At 43.2% G+C, this 22,775-nt stretch overlaps 1 protein-coding gene across 3 annotated transcripts in view; it reads right to left on the bottom strand.

The window, feature by feature from the left end:
* Positions 1 to 306: 306 nt before the first annotated feature.
* The window catches only part of fgf13a (fibroblast growth factor 13a), a 153,507-nt gene continuing 131,038 nt past the window's right edge, over positions 307 to 22,775 (bottom strand). For all 3 annotated transcript variants that reach the window (XM_083785631.1, XM_083785630.1, XM_083785632.1), the window contains exons 6-7: positions 9,419 to 9,617; positions 307 to 4,255 (exon numbers count right to left, since the gene is read on the bottom strand). In XM_083785631.1, coding sequence (XP_083641757.1) covers positions 4,119 to 4,255; positions 9,419 to 9,617 — 336 coding nt within the window. In that variant the 3' untranslated portion in view covers positions 307 to 4,118. The remainder of the gene's footprint in view (positions 4,256 to 9,418; positions 9,618 to 22,775) is intronic.

Below are 22,775 nucleotides of genomic sequence, written 5' to 3'. Positions count from 1 at the left end.
ATATATAATTGCGACAGTAGGTCGCAGATTACTATGAAAACCTGCAAACCCTTCGCTCCGTCAATCTGTCCTTGTGCCATCACACTTTGTGACACATCACGCCACCATATATGGCCGTCAGTCCATCACACCTCGTGACACGCTCGCCCTCAGGGTGTCTTACTTTAGGTAATAATAATAATAGACCAAGGCGCAGTTGGAGGAAATAAATCGACTCATTTGAAGCAAAAGTTGCTTAGTGGCCAACTCTATACTGCAAGTTTGGGCCCAAAACATGAACGCGCAAAATGGGCTCGACTCGCGGGCTCGCACATGGAGGTAAGGCAAGGCAAGTTTATTTGTATAGTACATTTCAACAACAAGGCAATTCAATGTTCTTTACATAAAACGTTAAGCAAACGAAAACATGTTATTACAGGACATTTTAATTAAGTAAAAGTAAAACATTTAAACATCTATCTCCTTAATATGATGGAAGGAAGGTAGGTATAGTTTGTGATGTGGACGCATGAAGGACACCGATGCGCATGCTTTTGGGCACATTTATTATGTCATCAAATCCATCGGCCCAAACCAAGGACTATTAAATGAGGACAGGAAGCAAAGACCGTACGGTGGACTCCATGTTGCTCCCTGGAAGGAAAGAAACATGCGCAATGGGCTATATGCAGCCAACACTACCGCGTTCAGCTTCCATGGTCTCAATTGCGCATGTTTCTTTTCTTCCAGGGAGCAACATACAGTCCACCATACAGTCTTCGCTTCCTAACCTTATTTAATTAACCTTGGCCCAAACCCAGAAGCGAGGGCAGAGTATGCGCCTCCATCTGAATTTGTGACATCATGCAGACTGCACCATCAAATCTGACAGCTAGGACACACCGACTTATTTGTGAATCCCAAAGGTCAAATTAGCCTTCATGATTTTGGGGGATAAACAATGACCTCAAGAACATAATATACAGTACAATTAGTGTAATATCACTTATATACCTATATATCTCATTCTGAAAGTAATCATTGCTATAGTGTTTAGTAACAGGGGTCTCCCTGCTCTTTAGTAAACAGAAAATACATGCATTTGCAGCATTTTGAGGTCACTCAGGTCAGGATCAGGCTTACATTTTATAGTGTTCTGGTTCCAATTTTGGATTGCTCTATTTTTTGTTTTGTTCCATTACTTCCAGTTTCACCCATTATTCCTGTATCCTGGAGATCTGTCTGTCTTATACAAGTTCACAAAAGGTCATGACGTGACACATGTGAGCCTGTAGATCTGCTATTTTGTGCTATTCTTAAGAAATTGTGAAGGTTTTTTAAATAAATAAATAACAAGAAATAATTTCAATTCAGAATTGTTGTAAATTTTCTTTGCCTATAATGACATGCCCCAAACAGGGACACTGGCTTAGTGGTTATATAAACTGTGCAGCTTCACAAAGTGAAAACGTGCCGTAATTGTAAACTGTAAACCTGTAAATAAAATATGATACAATACATCGAATGACAACATTTATGTTTTAAATGGCTTACAGGGGCAATAGCTAAAGGGAAAGGGTGCATAACTCCTCCAATGCCCAACAGCGAGTAGCCAACCTGGTGTGATTCCAAGTAAGGCCAGACAAGTTTCCTGCTTCTCTACAGTAAAAAAATAAATAGAAAACAGCCCCTAGCAATAATCAAACGTACAACCCATGTATCGCTTTATTACATTGACCAGGTCAGGGGGAGAACTGTAAGCGTGCACACCAGTCTGGACTGGTGTCTTTACAATTTACAGTAAAGACTGTCTTTAAGCTCAAGGTGATCCATCTGTGTCATCTGAACAGCTCATCATCCTAATGTGGCATATGATATACAGTAAACCCCTCCCACAAAAAACACACCACACACACACACACACACACACACACACACACACACACACACACACACACACAATATGGACTGCACACACATTTGAGGCGATGACAGAAAAGAGGAAAAAGCCAAACATATTTTAAAATTAAATCTTAATATAAACATTTTATTTAGTGCATTTTGTGTATACAACAAATAATAAACAATTGGAAGGTACCAGACAGCCATGTCAGCCTGTCGTGTGTGTGTTTATTTTATTTTATTTTCAAATCAGATTGATCCTGGACATTTGGAACACATGATCTAACATGGGTTAATACACATAGCCTACATCATGCAGCTCTAGACCAGAATCCCCTGCCTTCTCCCATGCAACAGATATTCACCCAATAAAAACCACCTCCTGAGGAGACTCATGACAAAGAAAGCCTCCCCGAAGCATGTGCCAATAAAGAAGCTGAAGGGAAAGAGTACACAGCCCACAAAAAGGGTCCTTTTTGTACACAATAATTGTGTGTTGTACATGCCCTGTGCAAGAGAGGGAAAGTTCTTTTTTTTTTATATATATAGTATATATCTTTTTTTCTTTTTTTTTCCTTTTTTTTGCACTTTTACAAATGACATTACCTATAAAATGTTAAGCCACCTAAAATTCCACAGTATTCATTTCTTTAAATATAGAAAATTGTCACCACGATAAGTTACTCAAACACATAACAAGATTCCTTGGAAGGATCTGACACCATATATTCTTATATGGCGGACAAAATCGGCCGATAATGGTCGACAACGAGACGAGAAGGGGTGGGGTGGGCGGTCTGGAGTATGTCACACAAACACGGGGGGGGGGGGGGGGGCGTACAGAGACATGATATGTGACACGATAGAAACAGAAGGGAACGTTGGGGGTACACACTGAACAGTCATTGTGCACCTCTGTCTGAGTACAGTATATCAGCAGAAAGCACTGACTAGACCACCAAGCAGGTTGCCAACTTCCACAGGCTTGAAAAAAGAAATAAAATAGAAATCATCCTTTTTCCCCACTGTTCCTCTCTCCTCCTTGATATTGTTTCTATACCTCATCAAACATGTGCGATAAGAAATAAAAAATTAACTCCCGGCTGTGCCTCTATACTGCATACTGGCTTGGTTTTTGAACGGCTTAAAGGGAACACTCTTTCAGTTCTGTCTTTGGTGTGCTGGAACCCCTTTCAATGGCGGAAACAGCCACAAAAATACAAATACTGAGGAAAGGACGATGGAAGGATTACAACATTGTGTGTGTGTGTTGGGGGGGGGGGGGGGGTAACAAAAACAATGAACAAATATTAAAACGTTCTCAGCCAAAAATAAAAAATAAAAGAAAGGTTGCAGCTGTGGCAACGAAACAAGCAAGAGCCACGCTGTCCCTCACATACTTCAGATCAGCTTGAACATAGGCTTTGTTTTCCCCATGCTAGAGAGAGCTCAGTCTCTGCGCGTCGTGTCGTGTCGTGTCGTGTGCACTAGAATGCAGGAGGAGAGCTACCGTCTGGCTGGCTGGCTGCATGCCCCCGCAGGGCTGTGGGCTGCTCCGGGCACCAGGGAGGACATAGCAGGCATCATATTCACAGAAGCTTGGATGAGACAGAGGACTGGGGGGTGGTGTGGAGGGTGGTAATAACCTCTACGGTTATTACCGTACCTCTGCAGCCTATGAGGACAGGCTGCCTTTGAATGCCCACCGGCCTGCCTGCCAGTCTGCATGCCTGCCTGCCTCCCTCCCTGTCTGAAATGGTTGGTGACAGTGACGTATAAGCAAACATTATGTTATCGTCCATTGGAAATAAATAATAATAAATAAATAATAATAATAATAATAATAATAATAATACTGAAGATGAGCTAAATGGCCATGTGACCAACAGAAGAAAGGAAATATGATTTTTTTTCCCATACTATTTTTTAAAGTCAAGAATGGATGATGTTGTTGATGTTGGACTATTGATGTGTCGAGGACGAAAGAAAGATTGCCCCCAAGATATGGTTAGCTAATCATGATCAGTGGGTTGCGTGTAGGGTGGTGGTGGATGAGAGAGTGTGTGTGTGTGTGTGTGTGTGTGTGTGTGTGTATGTATATGCTTTGTGTTGTCATAGCTAATCCCAAACTGCTGACTGGATACGCTTGAATTGACGCTCTTGCTGGAGGTAAGGTTTTTTTTTCGTCATTCTGCCCGGCGGTGGCGGTGGCGGTTGCGGCGCTGCGGCAGGCCCAGCTACGTGGACTCATGCTGGCTCACAGCCTTGCCTCCGTTGAGCGCGGCCGAGGCACTCCGGCTCTTGGTGGGCGTGCCGCTGCCAGAGCGGGAGAACTCTGTCAGGTCGTGGAGGGATGGCTCTCTGTACATGGCCACTGTGGAAACACACAAAGACATTGTAAAACATGGGCAAGGTTTTTGGGACAGCAAACTATAAAGTCCAGGCTGTTTCGATTCAGTCAAGTCCTCTGCATTGGCGGCGCTCTTGTATCATAGATGTATCCCATACTGCGTTATGGAGGAGGGACAAAAACAGAATGAAGCCTGCAAGCATAGCCTGCTTTTCACTTTGGCAGGGTTTGCTGAAACGAATTGAAGATCTTTTATACAAAATAAATCACGACCACCTTGCACTTCTCACCAATCACACACGATGTTCAGCTAGTGGAGGTGTTCGCCTAATTAGAAGGGCCAAAACACTTCACTTGGGCTTACCGATGTATTTGTGCTTGATATGGAATGGCTCTTATGGGGTAAGCCATCTATATAGTAGCCGTCTGTCTTGTGTGTCTTTCTATGCATGTCAGGTACTAATCTTGCAAATCAATCTGGACTAATCAGTGCCAAAAAGTGTAAAAAGCTGTTTTCATTGCCACAGAAAGGCATTATATATATATATATATATATATATATATATATATATTCAGGAGCAGGACCAGGAGTGGACCTGGTGAGACGTAGGAGGAGCCCGGACAGGAGACAACCCACAGAGCCTAGTCCCTCCATTTGCCAGAAGTGTACCTCCCAGCTCTGGCAGAGTAGTTCTGGAGTAGTTCCAACGGATTGTGTGCCCCTGGTTTTTCCCTAGTGGGACTGATTGAGGGTAGCTACTGGGACGTAAGTCGGGACTTGTTCACTCCCGGCTGGGTCGCCTGAGTGAGGGGTATGATGTTGCGAGACCCGAAACCCGTTGACCTCAGGATACATCACTGAGGATACGTCCCAGGTGCATCCATGCGATGTTTTTTGTTATAGGAGCGTCTAGTGCTTTAGCTTTGCTGTGTGTGCACACCACATCCCATTCAGCAGATTCTGCATCAGTTTCTGGTTTCAGGATACTATAGTCAACATCCTTTTGCCTAGAATGCTGTTTGATGTCCGGCCCACGGGGAGTGTGTGGCTGAAACAGCGAACCCGACACAGCAGAGGGGCCCTGCTTTGCCTAGCATTTCTGGTTATGCTGGCAATACACAAGAGCATCCATATGTACACACGCCAATCAAAGGCAGGACTTCATCGGGAAATGCCTGAGGATCGATACCAAGCTTGTTAGCGATGGCGTTAAGCAATTTGGAGACGACTGACCCAGGGGTCAGGGTATCACCTCGACAAAATTGCTGCTAGCTGTTCTCACGAGCAACCAATAACACCCATACTTCCAACACTGTTAATTGTATTTCTCAATTTTTCACATGAGGCACACCAGCCCGCAATTACCCTCTCACAGTTAAAGATGCATGCATGCTTGTTGAGATGCACTGTGTGCATTCTAGGATCATTCTAGAACGTTCTATGGGGATTTGCTCTGGCTGCATTTGTATGACCCATGCTGAAGTTGCTTGTCGCTTGGCCGCATTCGGCTTACAGAAAGATGAGAGAGGCGAAGTGAGGTGACGGTTAGAATTAAAAGCTGTGGGCTGATAGAGGCTTGTGGACTGGAACCAGTGGGGGAGTAAGGAGCGGCTGGTGGAGACTGTGTTGCCAGCGCAGAGACAGCTCTCTAATTGGTGCCCTGTTAACACCACCTCATGAGAATCTTTATGAGCTGCCTCTTGTCTCCCTTTTTCCTTTCATTATTTTCTCTCCGCTTCTTCTGTTTGTGCTATATTCTTTCTTTCTGCAGCACTGTATAACGTGAAGTTTGAGTAGGATACAATGGCTGTAAAAAAAATCTTTGGATAATAGCACAAACTTCCTCACTGAATTTATTTGTCCTTGACGTTTGGTATGAAATACACAAACGGTCGAAAAGCTGTGTAGAGCCATTCTCTGGCTATATTCAGAATCAGAAGCCTTCTTTATTGCCATGACATGTAAACATGTTAGGAATTTGGTGTGGTGGACAGCAGAGTGCAGTTACAACATTAGGACAAGTGCAAAACAGGACAAGACGGTGCAAAAACAACATAGTGCAATGAATAGTGAATAAATATAAAGTGCAGTGAGTTCAAATGTTCAGGTCAGACAGCACAAGTCAGTCCATATTCACTCAGAGTGGGGATGGAGGGAGGATAGAAGGGTGTTGAGGCCCCCCAGACAGCCTGTTACATGGAAGTGAAAAGCTATTAGGGAAGCTATTAGGGATCTCCGAGAGCAGTCGTAGATTGGTAATAAACCCCGGCTTTGAGGGGAACCACCAGTTCCTACAATACGTCTACAATCTTTCACCAGAGAGCTGGCAAACAGGACATGAGTTTGGAATATGAAGTCCAGCATAATGAATGAGAACCCTGCTTTCACTTCATTATGTACAGTATGGTGAGTGTGACTATTACATCAAGTGATAAATATTAGGGGTGTAACGATATAGTAACTGTATCGAAATATATCGAAATGTAAGCGGCAAATATCGTATCGTATCGTTTGACTTTGTATCGTATGGTTTTTAAATGGAGATAATCGGTATCAAATCGTTTTGCGATGTAATGTAAATAATATATTTGATCAATGCTAAGTATTGCATTTAGAAAAAAAGAAAAAGATGGGTTTAATTACTTTTCCATTCCATATAGCTACAATTGGTCTATCGATAAATGTGTGTATTCTCTGTGTTCATGTCAAGGCGTGGGTCTGTCCATGTGTTCGAATACAATTTCCATCTATTTGCCAGAGAATCACTGTGTTTACTCATTTATATCCATAATAATAAATCTTTCCCTTAAAAAACCTGCACTATCTACAAGTATCACACATATTTAATGTATTTTCTAAATAGTTACTGTATCGATTACAAATCATTGAATCGTATCGGATCGCCATAATGAACCAATATCGTCCATGTATCGTATCGTCAATCATGTAATCGTAATACGTATCGTATCGCTGTTAAAATGTATAATGTATAAATAATTAAGTATTTTCTGTCCTGACAATTTTAGGATTTACAGGGATATCATTATGCCCAAATTACATTGTAAACCATATATTGCTTGACTGTGTCACTTAAAGATTGAGGTAAGAACATAAAAGGAGCCAAACTTGACAGATTCAATTATAGTGAACAGACTCAGCGATCACGCAAATAAATAAACTGCCTTCATTGGTTGAATGACTAATATGTGTTGCTATAGCTAGCTTTTACACTCGCATACAGATTCTCATGTGTCCTCGCCTTTCATCTGGCTGAAGTGAAAACACACCCTCCCCCTCTCTTCCATTGTTGCTGACAGGTAAGTCTGCATCTTGTTGGGAGATGAAAGGGCTGTGGTCTTTTCAACACAGAGTGCAGACCCAGTGCCTCCCACCCCACTATCCTTTTTCCATAACCACGTGTATAACCACCACCAGGTACAAGACCAGGATGGGTGGGGCTCCCCCTGGCTCTCCTGTAAAAAGAAATGCCTCGTCGCTTCCATTCAAAGTACTTTATCACTGCTTCTGTGCACAGACAACGATGCTTCCTGGTTGCACAGCTTTGGCTCCAGTGGAGTGTGAAGTGGAGTGTCTGAAAGCATCCCATGGCCTGGTCCCTGTCATGCCTCAATGGTAGAGAGACTGAGAGAGAGAGCAATTCAATCAGTCTTTAGAGACAGAATACCCACAGAGCATATAGCATATAGGTAAAGGAAATGGGGAATGAATCCCCCACTGTGCGTCTGGTTTGGTTTGTCAATTTGGCATGTACAGTACGCGTCTGGGAAGCTGGGTGGGGACGGCATCTCTGTCGCTGCACTAGCGAATCATATAGGTTGCCAGAAGTGGTGGAAAAAGTACTCAAAGTTTTTACTTAAGTAAAAGTATCAATATTGAAATATAGAACAACTCTGTTACAAGTAAAAGTCAGAAATTCTAAATGTTAAAAGTACAAAAGCATTGGCAACAAAATGTAGAAAGTGCCATTTCAAGTTTTCAAATGTATACAAATATACTGAAGTGCTTAAAGGAGAATTCCATACTAAAAGGCTTTCCTAACTTTCTTTGTAGTTGTTACGTCCCCACCAAAGAGGTCCAAGTGTTATTTTGTGCAAAAGCTCCTTATTGGCTATTTCCCCTAACATAAGCCCTAAATGAATTGCATTGAATTGAATGGGAATTGAATGGGGCTATGGGGTGTTGTGCTAATTCGCTTATTTCCATCGCTCAAAATTATAATTTCTTTGTATATATCCTCTCTTCATAATGTAAATAATATCTCAAGCGGCACACTTTACTACTTCTTTCGATGGAAATAAGCGAACTAGCATAACACCCCATAGCCCCATTCAATTCCCATTCAATGCAATGCAATTCATTGAGGGCTTATGGTAGGGGAAATAGCCAATAAGGAGTTTTTGCACAAAAAAACACCTGGACCTCTTTGGTGGGGACGTAACAACTACAAAGAAAGGTAAGAAAGATAAGAAAGCATTCTTGCATGGAATTCTCCTTTAATGCATGTTTTGTAATAATAATCAACATCTACAAAGTAACTAGTAACTAGTAACAAATAATTGTAGTGGAGTAAAAATACAATATTTGTCTCTGAGATGTAGTGGAGTAGAAGTAAAAGTAAAGTACAAATACCTAAAAAATGTACATAGTTACTTTCCACCACTGACTAGCGAATGGTACAGGTTGCCAGGGTGGCGGTTCAGGAGGGTTAGGAACTGGGAAGGACAGCGTGTTCCTCCCGGTTAAACTCCCCACTGTCAGGTTAAAAGAAGCGGCTGGCCACATCACGTGTTTCAGTTGTCTACAAACTCCCTAAGACCAACCGACAGGTGTCAACTGTTAATGACTAAATTGGAAGCAAAATGAGAAATCAAAATGAACATAAATAAATGCATGCAACCAAAGACAGGAGCCGGACTTGAGCTTAGGCCCTTGCAAACTCACAAGAAGCAGATTGCCAACTACTGGCTGAGTCATCATGCACCCCAGGGATGGGGACATTATCATCAACGCCAAAAGCCAGTGTCTCTCATTGAAGCTTTTCCCCTTTAGAACAAAATGACCCGTCCAGGAATGTTGGGAAAAGCAACATTGCTGATTAATCAAGAAAAGTTTCTCAATAGATGATAATGAGCACGACGGAGCATCCTATAAACAAGGGCTCTCACCTTTCAGAGGTTTGGGGAGGAAATGGGCTGCTGGCTTGTTCTTCTTGACGTGATTCCCCTTCATGATTTCTCCCTCTTTGTTCAGACCGAGGTACCAGCCCCTGCCCGACTGCTGCTGGCGGTAGAGCATGGAGGAGTACGTCACGTAGTAGTTCTCAAAGACCGACTCCTTGAACTTGCACTCCGGCGTAAAGTGTTCCTGTTGAAAGAAGGTGCAGAAAAGAGGACAGCTGAGTGTATACGGTGGTCGCCGCCGGACACTAATCAGTGTGGTCTCGAGAGGATTATTTTCATACTCAGAGAGAGCTGCTGAAATATACAGTAACACTTCATTAACACCTTGAGGGCCCCGGGGTTATTTAATCCATTAAATCAGAGCGCCCAGCGATTTATAGCAGCGGAGCACATTTAGCGACGGAACGGAATCTATCCCGGATGTAGATGAAGCAGCTTGATGTAGCCAAAACACTCCCGAGGCGATCGACAACAACGGGAGGTATGATTAATTCTAACGAGACTAGCGACAGGACCACGGTCATAATCTTTGCTTAGAATTGGACGGAATGATTTAGATCAAGAGTTATTCACGTTTTAAGATTTTCGATCTCGTCGGCTGAAATGAGGAGGAACATTTTCGATGACGTCCCACTGTTGCGCAACATCAAATGTTGCGCAACAGAGGCTCCCAGCCAGAGTCCTGCAACGGGTCGGATACCCGTGATTCCCCGCGGGTACCCATGTTTGACGGGTAGGAACAGGCGGGTATATATACCTTTATAAATTAACGGGTCCGGGTGCGGGCGGGTAACCTTTTTTAATCAGTGGACCCGCACTGCGCGATGTTATAAACAGCAGCTGTGCTGGGGTTTCTCCTCAACAATGGAGACAAGTTAAATCCGTCACATGCCCAAGGAATCGACAGTGATGTCACATCACTGCCGATTCCTTCATAATGGCGTTCTGTTTCTGCTGCTGTGCTTCATGCTACTTCCTTGTTGCATAGCAGTGACATCACGGTCTAATCCTTGCTTCCTTATCGTAGCATTTCACGTGTGGAGTTTATTTTCACCAGGCTGCACACTGTAGCCTATATTTTCGTTCGCGCTGATGAAACACCAAGGGATTATAATGTATAATGCCAACATTCAACACAAGATGTAAGCTAACCCAGGTAATGTTGGCCTAATGCGCCACTCTGTCTAAGTTTAAATAAAGTTAAAAAGATTAGCCTGATGAGTGATGACCATGTTTGAAACAGCCTTGGATCAAGACGGTAAACTCATCAGGCTAATCTTTTTTTTATATCATCCTCTCCATTATTATGCCAATATGCCATTTAGGTTGAAATCATGATATAACTTTATGTTGTGATAATAAGCAGCAGTAGCCTCACTGCCTCAGTCATGAACTACATGTCTTCCGTTCCGTGTGCAACACACTGCCGCCGCCCACCACCATCACCACCACCACACCACATGCGGTGTTGGATGAAATAAAGTCAATGATAGCTATCGGTGCCTGTGATACGAAAGGGTAACGGGGCGGGTAACGGGTCAATTTTTTGACGGGCGGGTCTAATCTGGTTTCGAGTTTTATATAAATCACGGGTAATGGGCGGGTAGCAGAACTGATGATTGACGTGCGGGGCGGGTGCGGGTATCGAAAATTGGACCCGTGCAGGACTCTGCTCCCAGCCTGTGGAGCAATGCGATCGGTTTTGATATCAATAATCTCCGTCCTATTAATCAATCTCCGTCCAGGGCATTGCACGTAATTAATTAATAGGACGGAGACCTCCGTCTGGGGCCCTTAAACTGTCCTGAACGCCCAGGACGAAGTATCTTTGTCTTTTCTATTAGTAACGCCCGACGACCAGGACGAAGTATTGTCCAAAAGACGAAGTTTATTGATATGAAAACGGATTGCATGGCTCCACAGCCTGGGAGCGCCTGTTGGGAAATCCTCAATGTTGCGTAAGAGTGAGACGTCATCGAAAAACAAAAACGAAAATCTTAAAACATTAATAACTCGCAATCTAAATCCCGTCTAATTATGAAAAAAGATCATGTGTTTGACGGCCCTCCGCTGTCCAGTCGCTAGTCGCGATAGATTTATTCTTACCTCTCGTTGTTGTCGATCGACTCTAGAGTGGTGTGGCTATTATTGTGTGCTACACACACACATTCACAACAACATCCGGTCAGTCGGTAAAAGTGGTCCGTGTTTATATATCGACTGGGCGCTATAATGTAATGGATTAAATAACCCCGGGCGTTCTAGGTGTTAAGGAGGGTGCGTGTCCGACATGCACTCCAGCACAGTGAGGGCCAGGGATCCATTTCAACGCCCCTGATTGAAGATTTCCATCTCTAGAGGGTTTCACATAATGCATGCATTCCATTTAGCATATAGTGAATTACAGCATAGATAACAGTTATATGACAGATACATTGGATCATTAATTAAACATACAGTACTGCATGATGAAGAGTGCAGGATTCTCATTTTACTCCCGTCTTAAATTATGTATTGGCTGATTCATAGTCTTTGTCAGAGGTCTGTGCCCTTTATTTCGGCTTCTGCTCAAAGAGGTCGTTGTGAACATTTGACTTGTCATGACATGGGAAGGACTGGCCTCTTTAAAATAAAATCCAAGCACTTGCATTGGATGGCGTTAATAACAATCTGAAATTCATCTTTCCACACCTCTATGGCGAATAAGATGCAAGTCTTATCTGCAAATTCCTACACTTATTTGAATACAATATGCCCCTCATACCATAAATCAACTTTGGTCAAACAAATAGGTTCACTTTAAAAAGGGAACTGGTGGTGGGAACGTTTATGTAGTTTTATAGCCGAGCAAAATGTACTATTACTTTCCTGAATATTTGATATACAATTCAAAAGTCATAGTCAATTATTTGGATCAGCTGCTGCACAGAAAAGTATTACCGTATTATATGCCTAGTCTTCATTGGTGTAAAGGAACTAAGTACATTTACTCGAGTACAGTACTGTATAACTTACTTTTGTTCATTACATTTACTTCTACTCCAAGACCACTACATCTCAGAGGCAAATATTATACTTTTACTCCTAACTTTAGTTACTAGATTTCGATTATTATTGCAAAACATACATTACCCATTTCAGCCCTATATATTTCATCCATTTGAGTTCACAATGATTTGCGATGAGAATGACATTTTATGTTGTTGCATTAACATTCTTTTATTTTGATTTTTGTATGCATTTTGATACCAATACGTTGGTATGCTAGTGTTATTCAGTCTTCTCAAGTAGAGCAGTAACCTACAAATCCCCGTGTTGTCAAATCCCCCTGCAGCCAGCATGAGATAATTGGACTACAGATGCATGCAGCATTAAGTCCCCACCGCGTGGACTGAACTCAGCTCATGTACAGTATGCACATCATAACTCACAGTTGCTACAGTATTTAATGCCCGAAGCACTTCATTCGCTAATGAACTGGCTATTCAACAGACCATGGCTCAACTTGCCGTCCGATTTTGCCGTCTACTGCCCATACTGCACTTTACACAACTCGCTCGACGCCTACATTTGGGCCAGTTCCTGGTGCCCACTGTGTACTGTATAGGAGTTGGCAATTAATGCTCCACCAGCTATATGGCTGTATGGATAGTTATATCACCACTTTTTAAACAGCCTGCTGCTCAGGGACTACAGATGAAAATTAGCTTTTGGTTAAACTCTGGCTCATTTACCTGGATATGAAAACTGACATAATGATAATGTGCACTGTCCCTGGTAAATAAATACACAAATAAATAATAAAATATAAAGAGAGCGTGTTACACAAAAGGTTTGTTCACTTCGCGAGGCTGCCTTGATGGTCAATCTACAGAATATAATCAGCTAAGAGAGGAGAGAGACTGGAGAGATGGTAGATCAGGGAGAGGCATTATCTGACTGCGACTCAGCAGTATACTGCACGTTGTGTCGTCCCTGCTCTTCATTTCTCCCAATTGGTTCCCAATTGGGAGAAATGAGGGGGGGTCCCTGTACTGTACTGTACTGTACTGTACTGTACTGTACTGTACTGTACTGTACTGTACTGTACTGTACTGTACTGTACTGTACTGTACTGTACTGTACTGTACTGTACTGTACTGTACTGTACTGTACTGTACTGTACTGTACTGTACTGTACTGTACTGTACTGATACACCTGAAATCATCATATATACAGTTAATATGTACTATGTGTGTATCGCTGCAACAGTGACACTTGGTTCTGAAAACCAAATAAATGCAATTTCCGTGCTCAGACACAGCCACCCACCCAGCCAGCCAGGCACACACAAAGCTACTTAAGGAAGTGGTTGCACCACTTAAAAATGATGTTGTTTCATACTGTACATAGCAACAAGAACGAAAAAATGGGTTCCCATCTTGAAAGATAAAAACCTGAGCCTTTGGCCTACTGGCAGTGTGCAGAATAGATTTGGTGCTGATCAGTCTAGCTAGCAAACACACACTTCCAGACACACTTATTATCATGGACATTTCTCTTAGCCATTCAATGAGCTCAAGGACTAGACTCGAGGTCTGTCTGTGGGCTTAACAGCCAGGCACTGCCGCACTGTTAAACCCACACATCATAGACTCATAGCTCTCTCCACTCATATGTCACCCTCTCTTCCCCGCGTTCTTGTCTTACACAGACAACAGCAGTCAGGGGAGTGGTGACGGTGCAGCCGATGTCAAAAGGAGCTCGTGACATGTCACCTCTGCGGGGACACATCATGTCTGTCCTGGCTCTTAGCTGAGCTGGAGCCTTATGGGTGTCCGAGGCCAGCACTAAACACTAAAAGGATGATAGTTAGATAACTGTCTGGAAAGCCATACATTGTTATTGTACAAAAGGGTATTTTAACCACATGAGACCTGCGTCCCTTGTTCAATAGGCCAATCAGTTGGCAGAAATATACAGTATATTTATTTTGGTGTTACCAGAGTTTAGTTATGTACAGGGAGGGTACTTTTTGAGACCAGATTGAACCACTTAAAAGCAAGCATGGCTAAACATGGAACATATAAAAATAGAGTTGACTGTTAACTCCCAGTGTTTATTGCATATCGTCTCTGTCGGGTGGAAACCTCATTATGTCCAAAACTATTACTTTTCAGGATTCAAATCAAATAAAAATAAAAATAGCAAAAGCTCAAAACAAGCTTCTAGATCTGATACTTTTGAAATTTGCGTGTGATGCTGCATGTAGTATGAACCCTTTGTCAGCCTTCTGATTGGTCCCTGACTGACTAACCAGCAGGCCTTGTTCCGCCCTGGTTCCGCCTTGTAAAAACAAACATGATATGCCCAGTCACCATGTTCCTTTTTACTGACACCAAGTTTAAAATAACAAGAATATCAATATGAAGCAACTGAAAAACCTGTTATTTCAATGGATGGAGAGAAAGGATTTTTGTCCAACGATGACACGGCAAACAAAGGGTGCGAAGAGGGGCAGAACCACGGGCGGGACTTGACAAAGGGTGAATTCATACTAGAATAAACATAAAAGTTAAAAAGAAGAGGTTTCTGCCCGACAGCAAAGATAGGCCTATCTACGTTTCGATCCCTAAGGATCTTAATCAGGATTATAAAAAATAAAAATAAATAAAACGCCATACGACAAATTCGATCGATTTAACTCAATTCTGTTAAAATGTTCTGTTAATAATATACTGTATAGTGTTGGGTGGAAAACCATGTAGAGTATAGGTCCAAAACTGTAGCTTTTCAGGATTGGCTATTTTTGCTACTTTTGCTACTTTTGCTTGAGACAAAAAAGGTCATTATGAAACAGAGAAAAAAAGAGAAAAAATGAAGATACAAGGTTTCTGCCCAACAGCGACAGAATCTTAAGTCTATAATGTATTAGCTGGTGTCCAACAGCCAGCTTTGAGCTGATATGCCAAGAGAATCAATGGGTATTAGAGGCCATGTCTGCAGTTGGTTACTTCTTTGATCTCAGCCTCAACCCAGACATGCCCAGGGATATCTAGAGTCGTCCTGTGCGACTGAGTGGGTGCGTGCCCTGGGCCTCAGATGGCTTGGACGTGTATAGACATCTTTAGGTTTAGGTTTTATTGATTGATATCAAACCATTTGATAAAAATCTTCTTTTCTTTTTTCTTCAGTGATCCTAGACCGGTTTTGCGAATGCGCACTGCCGTTCACTTCCTTGTTTACGGGCCGACAAAATTTGCTCATAACTATACATCTACGGCGCTCTCCATGGTTTTGATCTTAACGCCGATGTTCTGTGGTCATTTCTGACTTCAGCAAGCACCTCATTGATGTAGCGTGTGGTACTAAGGACACTTGCACACACTCTGACTTTTAGCAGCATTTGTCCGCCGGTTTTCTGAAAAACGTGTCGAGTCTGCAAGGACCTTTAGACTGACTTAGTGTACATCGACAATAGAGGGATCACAAAAATGTTTCCGCAACATCCTGGATGTAGATTAGTCAACGACTGTAAAGGTTTTTGGACAACCGCTGATTCCCACTTGGCCACACCCTCAGGTCCTCAGCAATATGCACGTTTGAAGGTTGTAGGAGTCTCAAGCACAAGGACGATTGGTTGCGCGTACACACACACACACACACACACACACACACACACACACACACACACACACACACACACACACACACACACACACACACACACACACACACACACACACACACACACACACACACACACACACACTTCATGACTTGATAGAAGGATTACTAGTTGATATGTACGGCCACCATCCACAACTGATCTACTACCAACCATGGAGTGGCTAATGCAAGGGGTTTGAAGGTCAGCTGAATTAGAATCAATTGAACGCCGGCCACAAATTAATCTGCTTGCAGTACTCGGCGAGGGATTAAAAAGGCAGCGTTTTATCTCGTGAGAGATAATTAACTGCCATTATGATTATGACATTCATGTAAACAATGCAGGCAAAGCATTAAGCCACGTTGAGCCAGAGAGATTGACTCAGATCCGCACAGAGCTGCCTGCCTCCCCAGGCTATGTTGTATTGTCATGAATCATGATCATATGACAGTCCACTTTTTCCATGTCTGTCTCATCTCTTCACCTATAACATCAACAGTACATCTTGTCTGTCTCATCTCTTCACCTATAACATTAACAGTACATCTTGTCTGTCTCATCTCTTCACCTATAACATTAACAGTACATCTTGTCTGTCTCATCTCTTCACCTATAACATTAACAGTACATCTTGTAGATAAGTGGGAGCCAATAGATAGCCGGATCTTCCAACATGCCTTTCTTTTATTTCTCCAATGTCTAGCCACCCATTAACCTTCTCTTAACACCAGGCTGAAAACTTAAAATGCCACTTTTGTTAACCACGTGGCTTCCGGCGTTCGCGCGTCTTAGATGGCCGGATCTTCCTCTTAATTAACATGCCTTTCTTTTATTTCGCCAATGTCTAGCCACCCATTAACCTTCTCTAATCACCAGGCTAGGGCATTTGTCTAGACTGCAAAAGGAGACAAGGCAGTTAAGCTTAGGTCAAAATGTTAAAGCAATACATTAGAAACCTCCTATATCCTCCTTGCATACTTGATCAGCTAAGTACTACGCTTGTCTTTTTCTTTCACTTTACCCCGCTCGTTCAATCACTTTTCCAATCTTACTTATTCCACCACTGTCCTCCTTCCAAGACCCATGCCTCTCCTTTCCTTAGTTTCTGTCTGGTCAGTCTGACTGGTGGCAGCAGCAGCAGCCCTGGACGCCCGGGCGGCACTCATTTCACGTACAGTTATGCCTTTGCAGCAGTTGGTGGCTAAATAATGGGCACAACAGTGGCCAGCTGTCAGCCAGGCGGGCTGTGCACTACCTATTAATAATGAGCTTATGTGGATTTGGCCAGCTATACACAGTTGTTGGGGATAGGAACCGGGAATCTACAGCAGGCGCACACAGACAGACAGACACAAAGCAAAGATGGAAGTCGCGGGCTGCTTGCCAGCTCTGAGGGCTGATGGCGACAGACACCCCCCTCTGACTGACACAAGGAGGGGGCTAAAATGGCTGCGGAGGAGGACCCAGTTCTATTATAACAGGACGGTGATAGACAGACATAACCGTATCCACTTGACTGGGCTCCAGCCATCTCTCTCCTTCAGTCCATAGCTGCAGCTATATACTGTTCACTGAAACCAATCGCCCAATGGTGTGTGTGTGTGTGTGTGTGTGTGTGTGGGGGGGGGGGGTGAAACGCACTTCACTTTAATCACGATCCCAGTGGCAGGAGGGGGCATTTTAGATTAGAAGGAGGAAGAAAAATAAATAAATAGCAAAATCTATCTGCATAGAAATTATCTCTGCCATCGTGTTCCCCCAGGTCTTGCCTTTCTGAGGTGTATAGTGGTTCGGCTAAATGGACTTTAAATGATCTCATTACGCTTACATGCAGCCTTTAACTTGACTGGATACTGTATAAGACTGTAACAACGAGTCCCTTTTCCCAAAATGGTGCACAGCTGGCAGCTGGCGCTTCCATTATGTCCATGGACATTGATTCTGATTAGTTTTTCTTTCCATAAGAGCGGCCATTATTACAGCGTAAGCCTTAGTGTAAATATGCCACGAGGTGGTACAAATAATACGTCCATCCTCTTATCATGGAGCCAATTAGCTGAGACGGATACATTAGATGAAAGGCTCTGCTGTTTGTCCTGTGCAGAACCACATTAACCCTGGAGTCTCTCTCCATTTTGGGCACATTTTCAAAAATGTTCAGAGAATTCGGAATATTTTAAATAAAAAGATTGCGGTACATTTCTGCTATTTGTCATACAAATCAGTATAAACCCCCACACTAGTAAAATAAATACTCACATACTGTATGAGTACGAACAAACACACATGCGGACATATTGTGCATAACACAGACCCTGCTGTGTCAGTCCTATCAGGGCTTGTGTACCGCAGTCACGTTGCTGGGAGATCTGTGACGCATTTCTCCTGCTTTTGTGGCACAGGGAAATCCCGCAGTACCCCCCCCCCCCCCCCCCCTCCTTCTCCCTCCCTTCTTATGCCACTATCCCTCCCCCTCAAAGGGTGTTTCCTGGCTGTGTGGGATCATGTACGGTACACGGTATCATTATCAGTGTTAGGGATGGGATGATATGAAAATGACGTGTATTGTGTGGCAAAAATAATTGTGATTAACGATATTATCGCGATAATCAAAAATAATGCTTAAAACTTAAAATGCCACTTTTGTTAACCACGTGGACCATCAGCATCCCAATTCTGGGGTGAACTTTCGCCCCAAAATAGCCAATCTAAAAGCTTGTAGATCAGTGTTTGGCAAATCGATTTGTGTAGTGTGAAATAAGAGCGTGCCAAATGTGCTCTTTACAGGTCCGTTTTATAGTATAGAGGATTTTAGTAGTACTCATTTTGCACCTCAACAATAGCCAATTCATCCCAGTGTATGATGGACAATTTCACGATGAAATCAAATCCCCCCCCCACGATACGATTATGTATGTAAAATGTTGCACAAATCTTTGAATATATATTCTTTCAGAGCGAACGTTTTGAGCTCAAATCTTTGCTCCTGGGGGGGGGGGGGTCCCTGGAACTACATATTTTCAGATGGGGGTCGGTGGCCAATCACATTTGGGGGTCCTTTGAGAACGACTGACATAGAAACATTTTTTTCAGAAAACTGTCAGGATTTAGAAGACATGTGTAGATTCATGCTCAGGTCTAAATGGGTTCAGCTTCAGTTTTCACTCTCAGGGAGTGTATAGGTCCCCCTTATACACACCGGGGGCGTTTGTGTGTTTAAGTATTTAGTTTTGTGTTTTTGAGTGTGTGTGTGTGTGTGTGTGTGTGTGTGTGTGTGTGTGTGTGTGTGTGTGTGTGGGTGGCTGGCTGGCTGGCTGGGTGGCTGGGTGCGTCTGAGCACACACAAACACACACATATTAACTGTATATATGGTGATTTCGGGTGTGCCAGTACAGTACAGTGACAGTACAGTACATTACAGTACAGTACAGTAGAGGGTACAGTAGAGGGACCCCCACACGGTAACTCTGTCATTTCTCAACCGTTTCGGACACGGGCAGCTCGCCAAAACCAGGCTGGCACCCTGGGTGCGTTCCTGTGGGTCTGGAACTCACCCCCCCCCCCCCCACACCCCACACCCCACACCCACAGGGAGTTGCACCACTCACTTCACACGGGTGTGATTTTTTTTAATGTGATGAATTCACCCGAAAATAACAGTTGTTTGTGTCATGAATACACCCACACAGAACACGAATAAAAGCAACAAAATGTTAATTTGGAAAAAGGAACAGCATGAGTAAAGGCATCAACGTCTATGAATGAGGCATCAAACTATATGAACCATTTTGGTGCGGAATACTCGTCTGCAACTTTCATATCAGTCATTTGTCACATCCCTGACTTAATACTGTATCAATTCACAGTGCACGTGGTGCTTTTGTGTGGTTTAATATCATAGGGATACATTTTTAAAAAGGGATGACATGGCCTGGGTCGGCCGGCCGAGCGGTCCAGGCACCTAGGCTGGTAATCCAGCCTGATGGCGTGGTGCGGGTTTGAGTCCGACATTTGCTGCATGCCCCCCCCCCCCTCTCAGACTAAGAGGATACACTAGGACATTCCTCCGGAAAGCTCAAAATACCTTCTTAGAAATACGAGTGCGGGATCCAGGCCAGAAATTGGCCCTGACCAGTTATTCAACACAGAGCACACTAGCCAACAACAGAATAAAAAGGAATTTTGAGAACCGAACGGATGATCTTCTAAAAGATTATAAAATTATATCGGCCCACAGAAAAAACAAAAACCTTAAAGATTATCTAGTACACCGCAAGCTAAAAGAAATCAACACACCAGCACGCCAGGGACCAGAATACTTCAAACCCAAACAATTAGTCAAAAATAGAACTACAAAACGCGTGTTGGAGATTAAACAACAAATAACAGCCAGAACCAGCAACTGCATTTACTTAATCACATGTGAAAAATGTGGTTTACAATATGTCGGAGAAACGGGTAAAACAATAGGTACAAGGCTGGGACAACACAGATACAATATTAACAATGCAAAAAAGACAACCACAAGATTTGTGCAACATTTCATGGCTCACAGCATTGAAGCTCTAAAATGCGCTGGACTTCAACACAATCCCAACTGGACAGTAGGACAAAGACGTTTTAATGAAAAACAGTGGATTAAGAACCTCAACACGGATTTTCCTGGAGGCTTAAACATGCCTAAAATCTGATCTTGAACACAACAAAACTTAAACTCAGGATTAAACTGGAGAAATCTAAAAGTGATTGGATCAGACTTCCTTCGGATACGAATGCATTTATTCCTTGCACTGTGCACTGGTGCTTTTTAATTCCCCCCCCCCCCCCCCCCCCCCCCCATCTCTTCCCCTTCAAACTACTGCAAATCTATTAAAAAAGACAAACAGCCCAAAAATGGATGACATTTTCTCAAGGACTTAAATATACTTCACCGTACGATAAATAGTGAGAATCTGTAATGTGTTGTTTGTTTGTTTGGATTTGCACAATGAAGGTTAATGTAGTTAACAAAAAAAAAATTAAATTGTTATTTTGCTCAGAAAAGGGAAGTCTGGAGTTCTCTGTTGAAACTGTTGCCCCCACGGCCCGACTCCGGATAAGAGGTTGACTGACATATTCCATTCTAATGGGGTGTGCGTGCCCCTAGACAACCTGTCACGTACAGTACAATGCAAACTTCCCTGTAGATTTGCAGAGACATACATTCAGTACAGTTTGATCAGGTGTGTCCGCGGTCCTCTCACCATGTGTGCACAATGGCGTCTCTTTTTATGCTTACATCAAGTGCTTTGTCTGGCGTGGTGTTTTAGCGTTGAACGGGGAATACTCAGGTTGAGACAGCAGTGCCTTCAGGGCTTTATGACCCTTGTAGCTGCGTGTGTGGGACTGGGTGTGGAGGGACCTTTAACAAGCCATGTAGCTGCGTATGTGGGACTGGGTGGGGACGGACCTTTAACAAGCTGACGTAAGCAATGCAGCAAGAGGTTCCCTTGTAAAAAAAAAAATTAAGCGATGTAACAATATCAAGGAAGTGCAATCAATTATACCATTCACTCCCAAACAGCCACATGCTGGCTTCAGGGGAGTATAATTACTTTAGGTTTCCCTATAATGTTGCCCCTCACCGACCATCTGAGGGCAGAGATGCTTGTATAATGGATCTGATCTATCCTGTTAAAGGTATTGGCCAGATGCTTCTCCGAGCCGAGCCAAATCAATGCCGCGCAACAATCCCCGTGTCACCCAGGCAACCATATCCCGACTCTAATGTTACCAATTAAGCCAAATGAATTGGGAGGCTGCTTGAGCGCGGTGGGCGGGGTTTTGCTGCATGCGGCCATGGTTCAATGATGGTGAAAGTCACAGAAGCTTAAGCCAAGGCTTGGCCCTTAGAGACAAACCCAGCTAAATACTGGCCTTTCAGCATCCTGGTCTGTTTATCAGAGTGGAAGTGGATTAGCAGCCATCTTTCTCTCTCAGCTATAAAGATGAATCGCGCTCTTACAATATTAATTTGTGTTGGAATAGATTAAAGTGCTTTATGCTATAGGGACAACAAGACCCTCGCAAACACCGCAAGAAGAGCACACATGGGAGCAAGCAACACGTTTGTGCATGAACAGCACATGGGCAAACACACACACACACACACACACACACACACACACACACACACACACACACACACACACACACACACACACACACACACACACACACACACACACACACACACACACACACACACACAAAATTGGAGAGAGGCCCTACAGCGCTGTTATTTACCAAAGGCATTGTGCTTATAGTAAACCCTTGAAAAGGCATGGATGTGAGCCAAACGCACACATCAAACAGGAGCTTGCCAAAGTCCAAACACGGTACAATACAGTACAAAGTTTGACACATGCACTCTTCTCTCTGCCTCCGATTCTCTATTTATCTCACACGCACGCACACACACATGCGCGCAAGCACGTAAGAGAGGGATTTATACAAAATACGAAACTTTTATGAGCTCTTATTCTTTAATGTCATAATATGGTGTCACGCAGATATAATACATGATCTATACAAGCTCACAACGAGGTGTGACCTTTACTTGTATATCATCTATTTTTGCTATAATTCTTTACCTATAATGACATTCAGGGGTTAGTCCAGGGTTAACGCAAATAATGACCTGCTAGCATTG

This window comes from Protomyctophum parallelum, assembly GCF_964188405.1.
Source record: "Protomyctophum parallelum genome assembly, chromosome: 16".
NCBI classification, from domain to species: domain Eukaryota; kingdom Metazoa; phylum Chordata; class Actinopteri; order Myctophiformes; family Myctophidae; genus Protomyctophum; species Protomyctophum parallelum.
The sequence above is the reverse complement of the archived record's forward strand: the minus strand, read 5'-3'. Positions and strand labels throughout refer to the sequence as shown.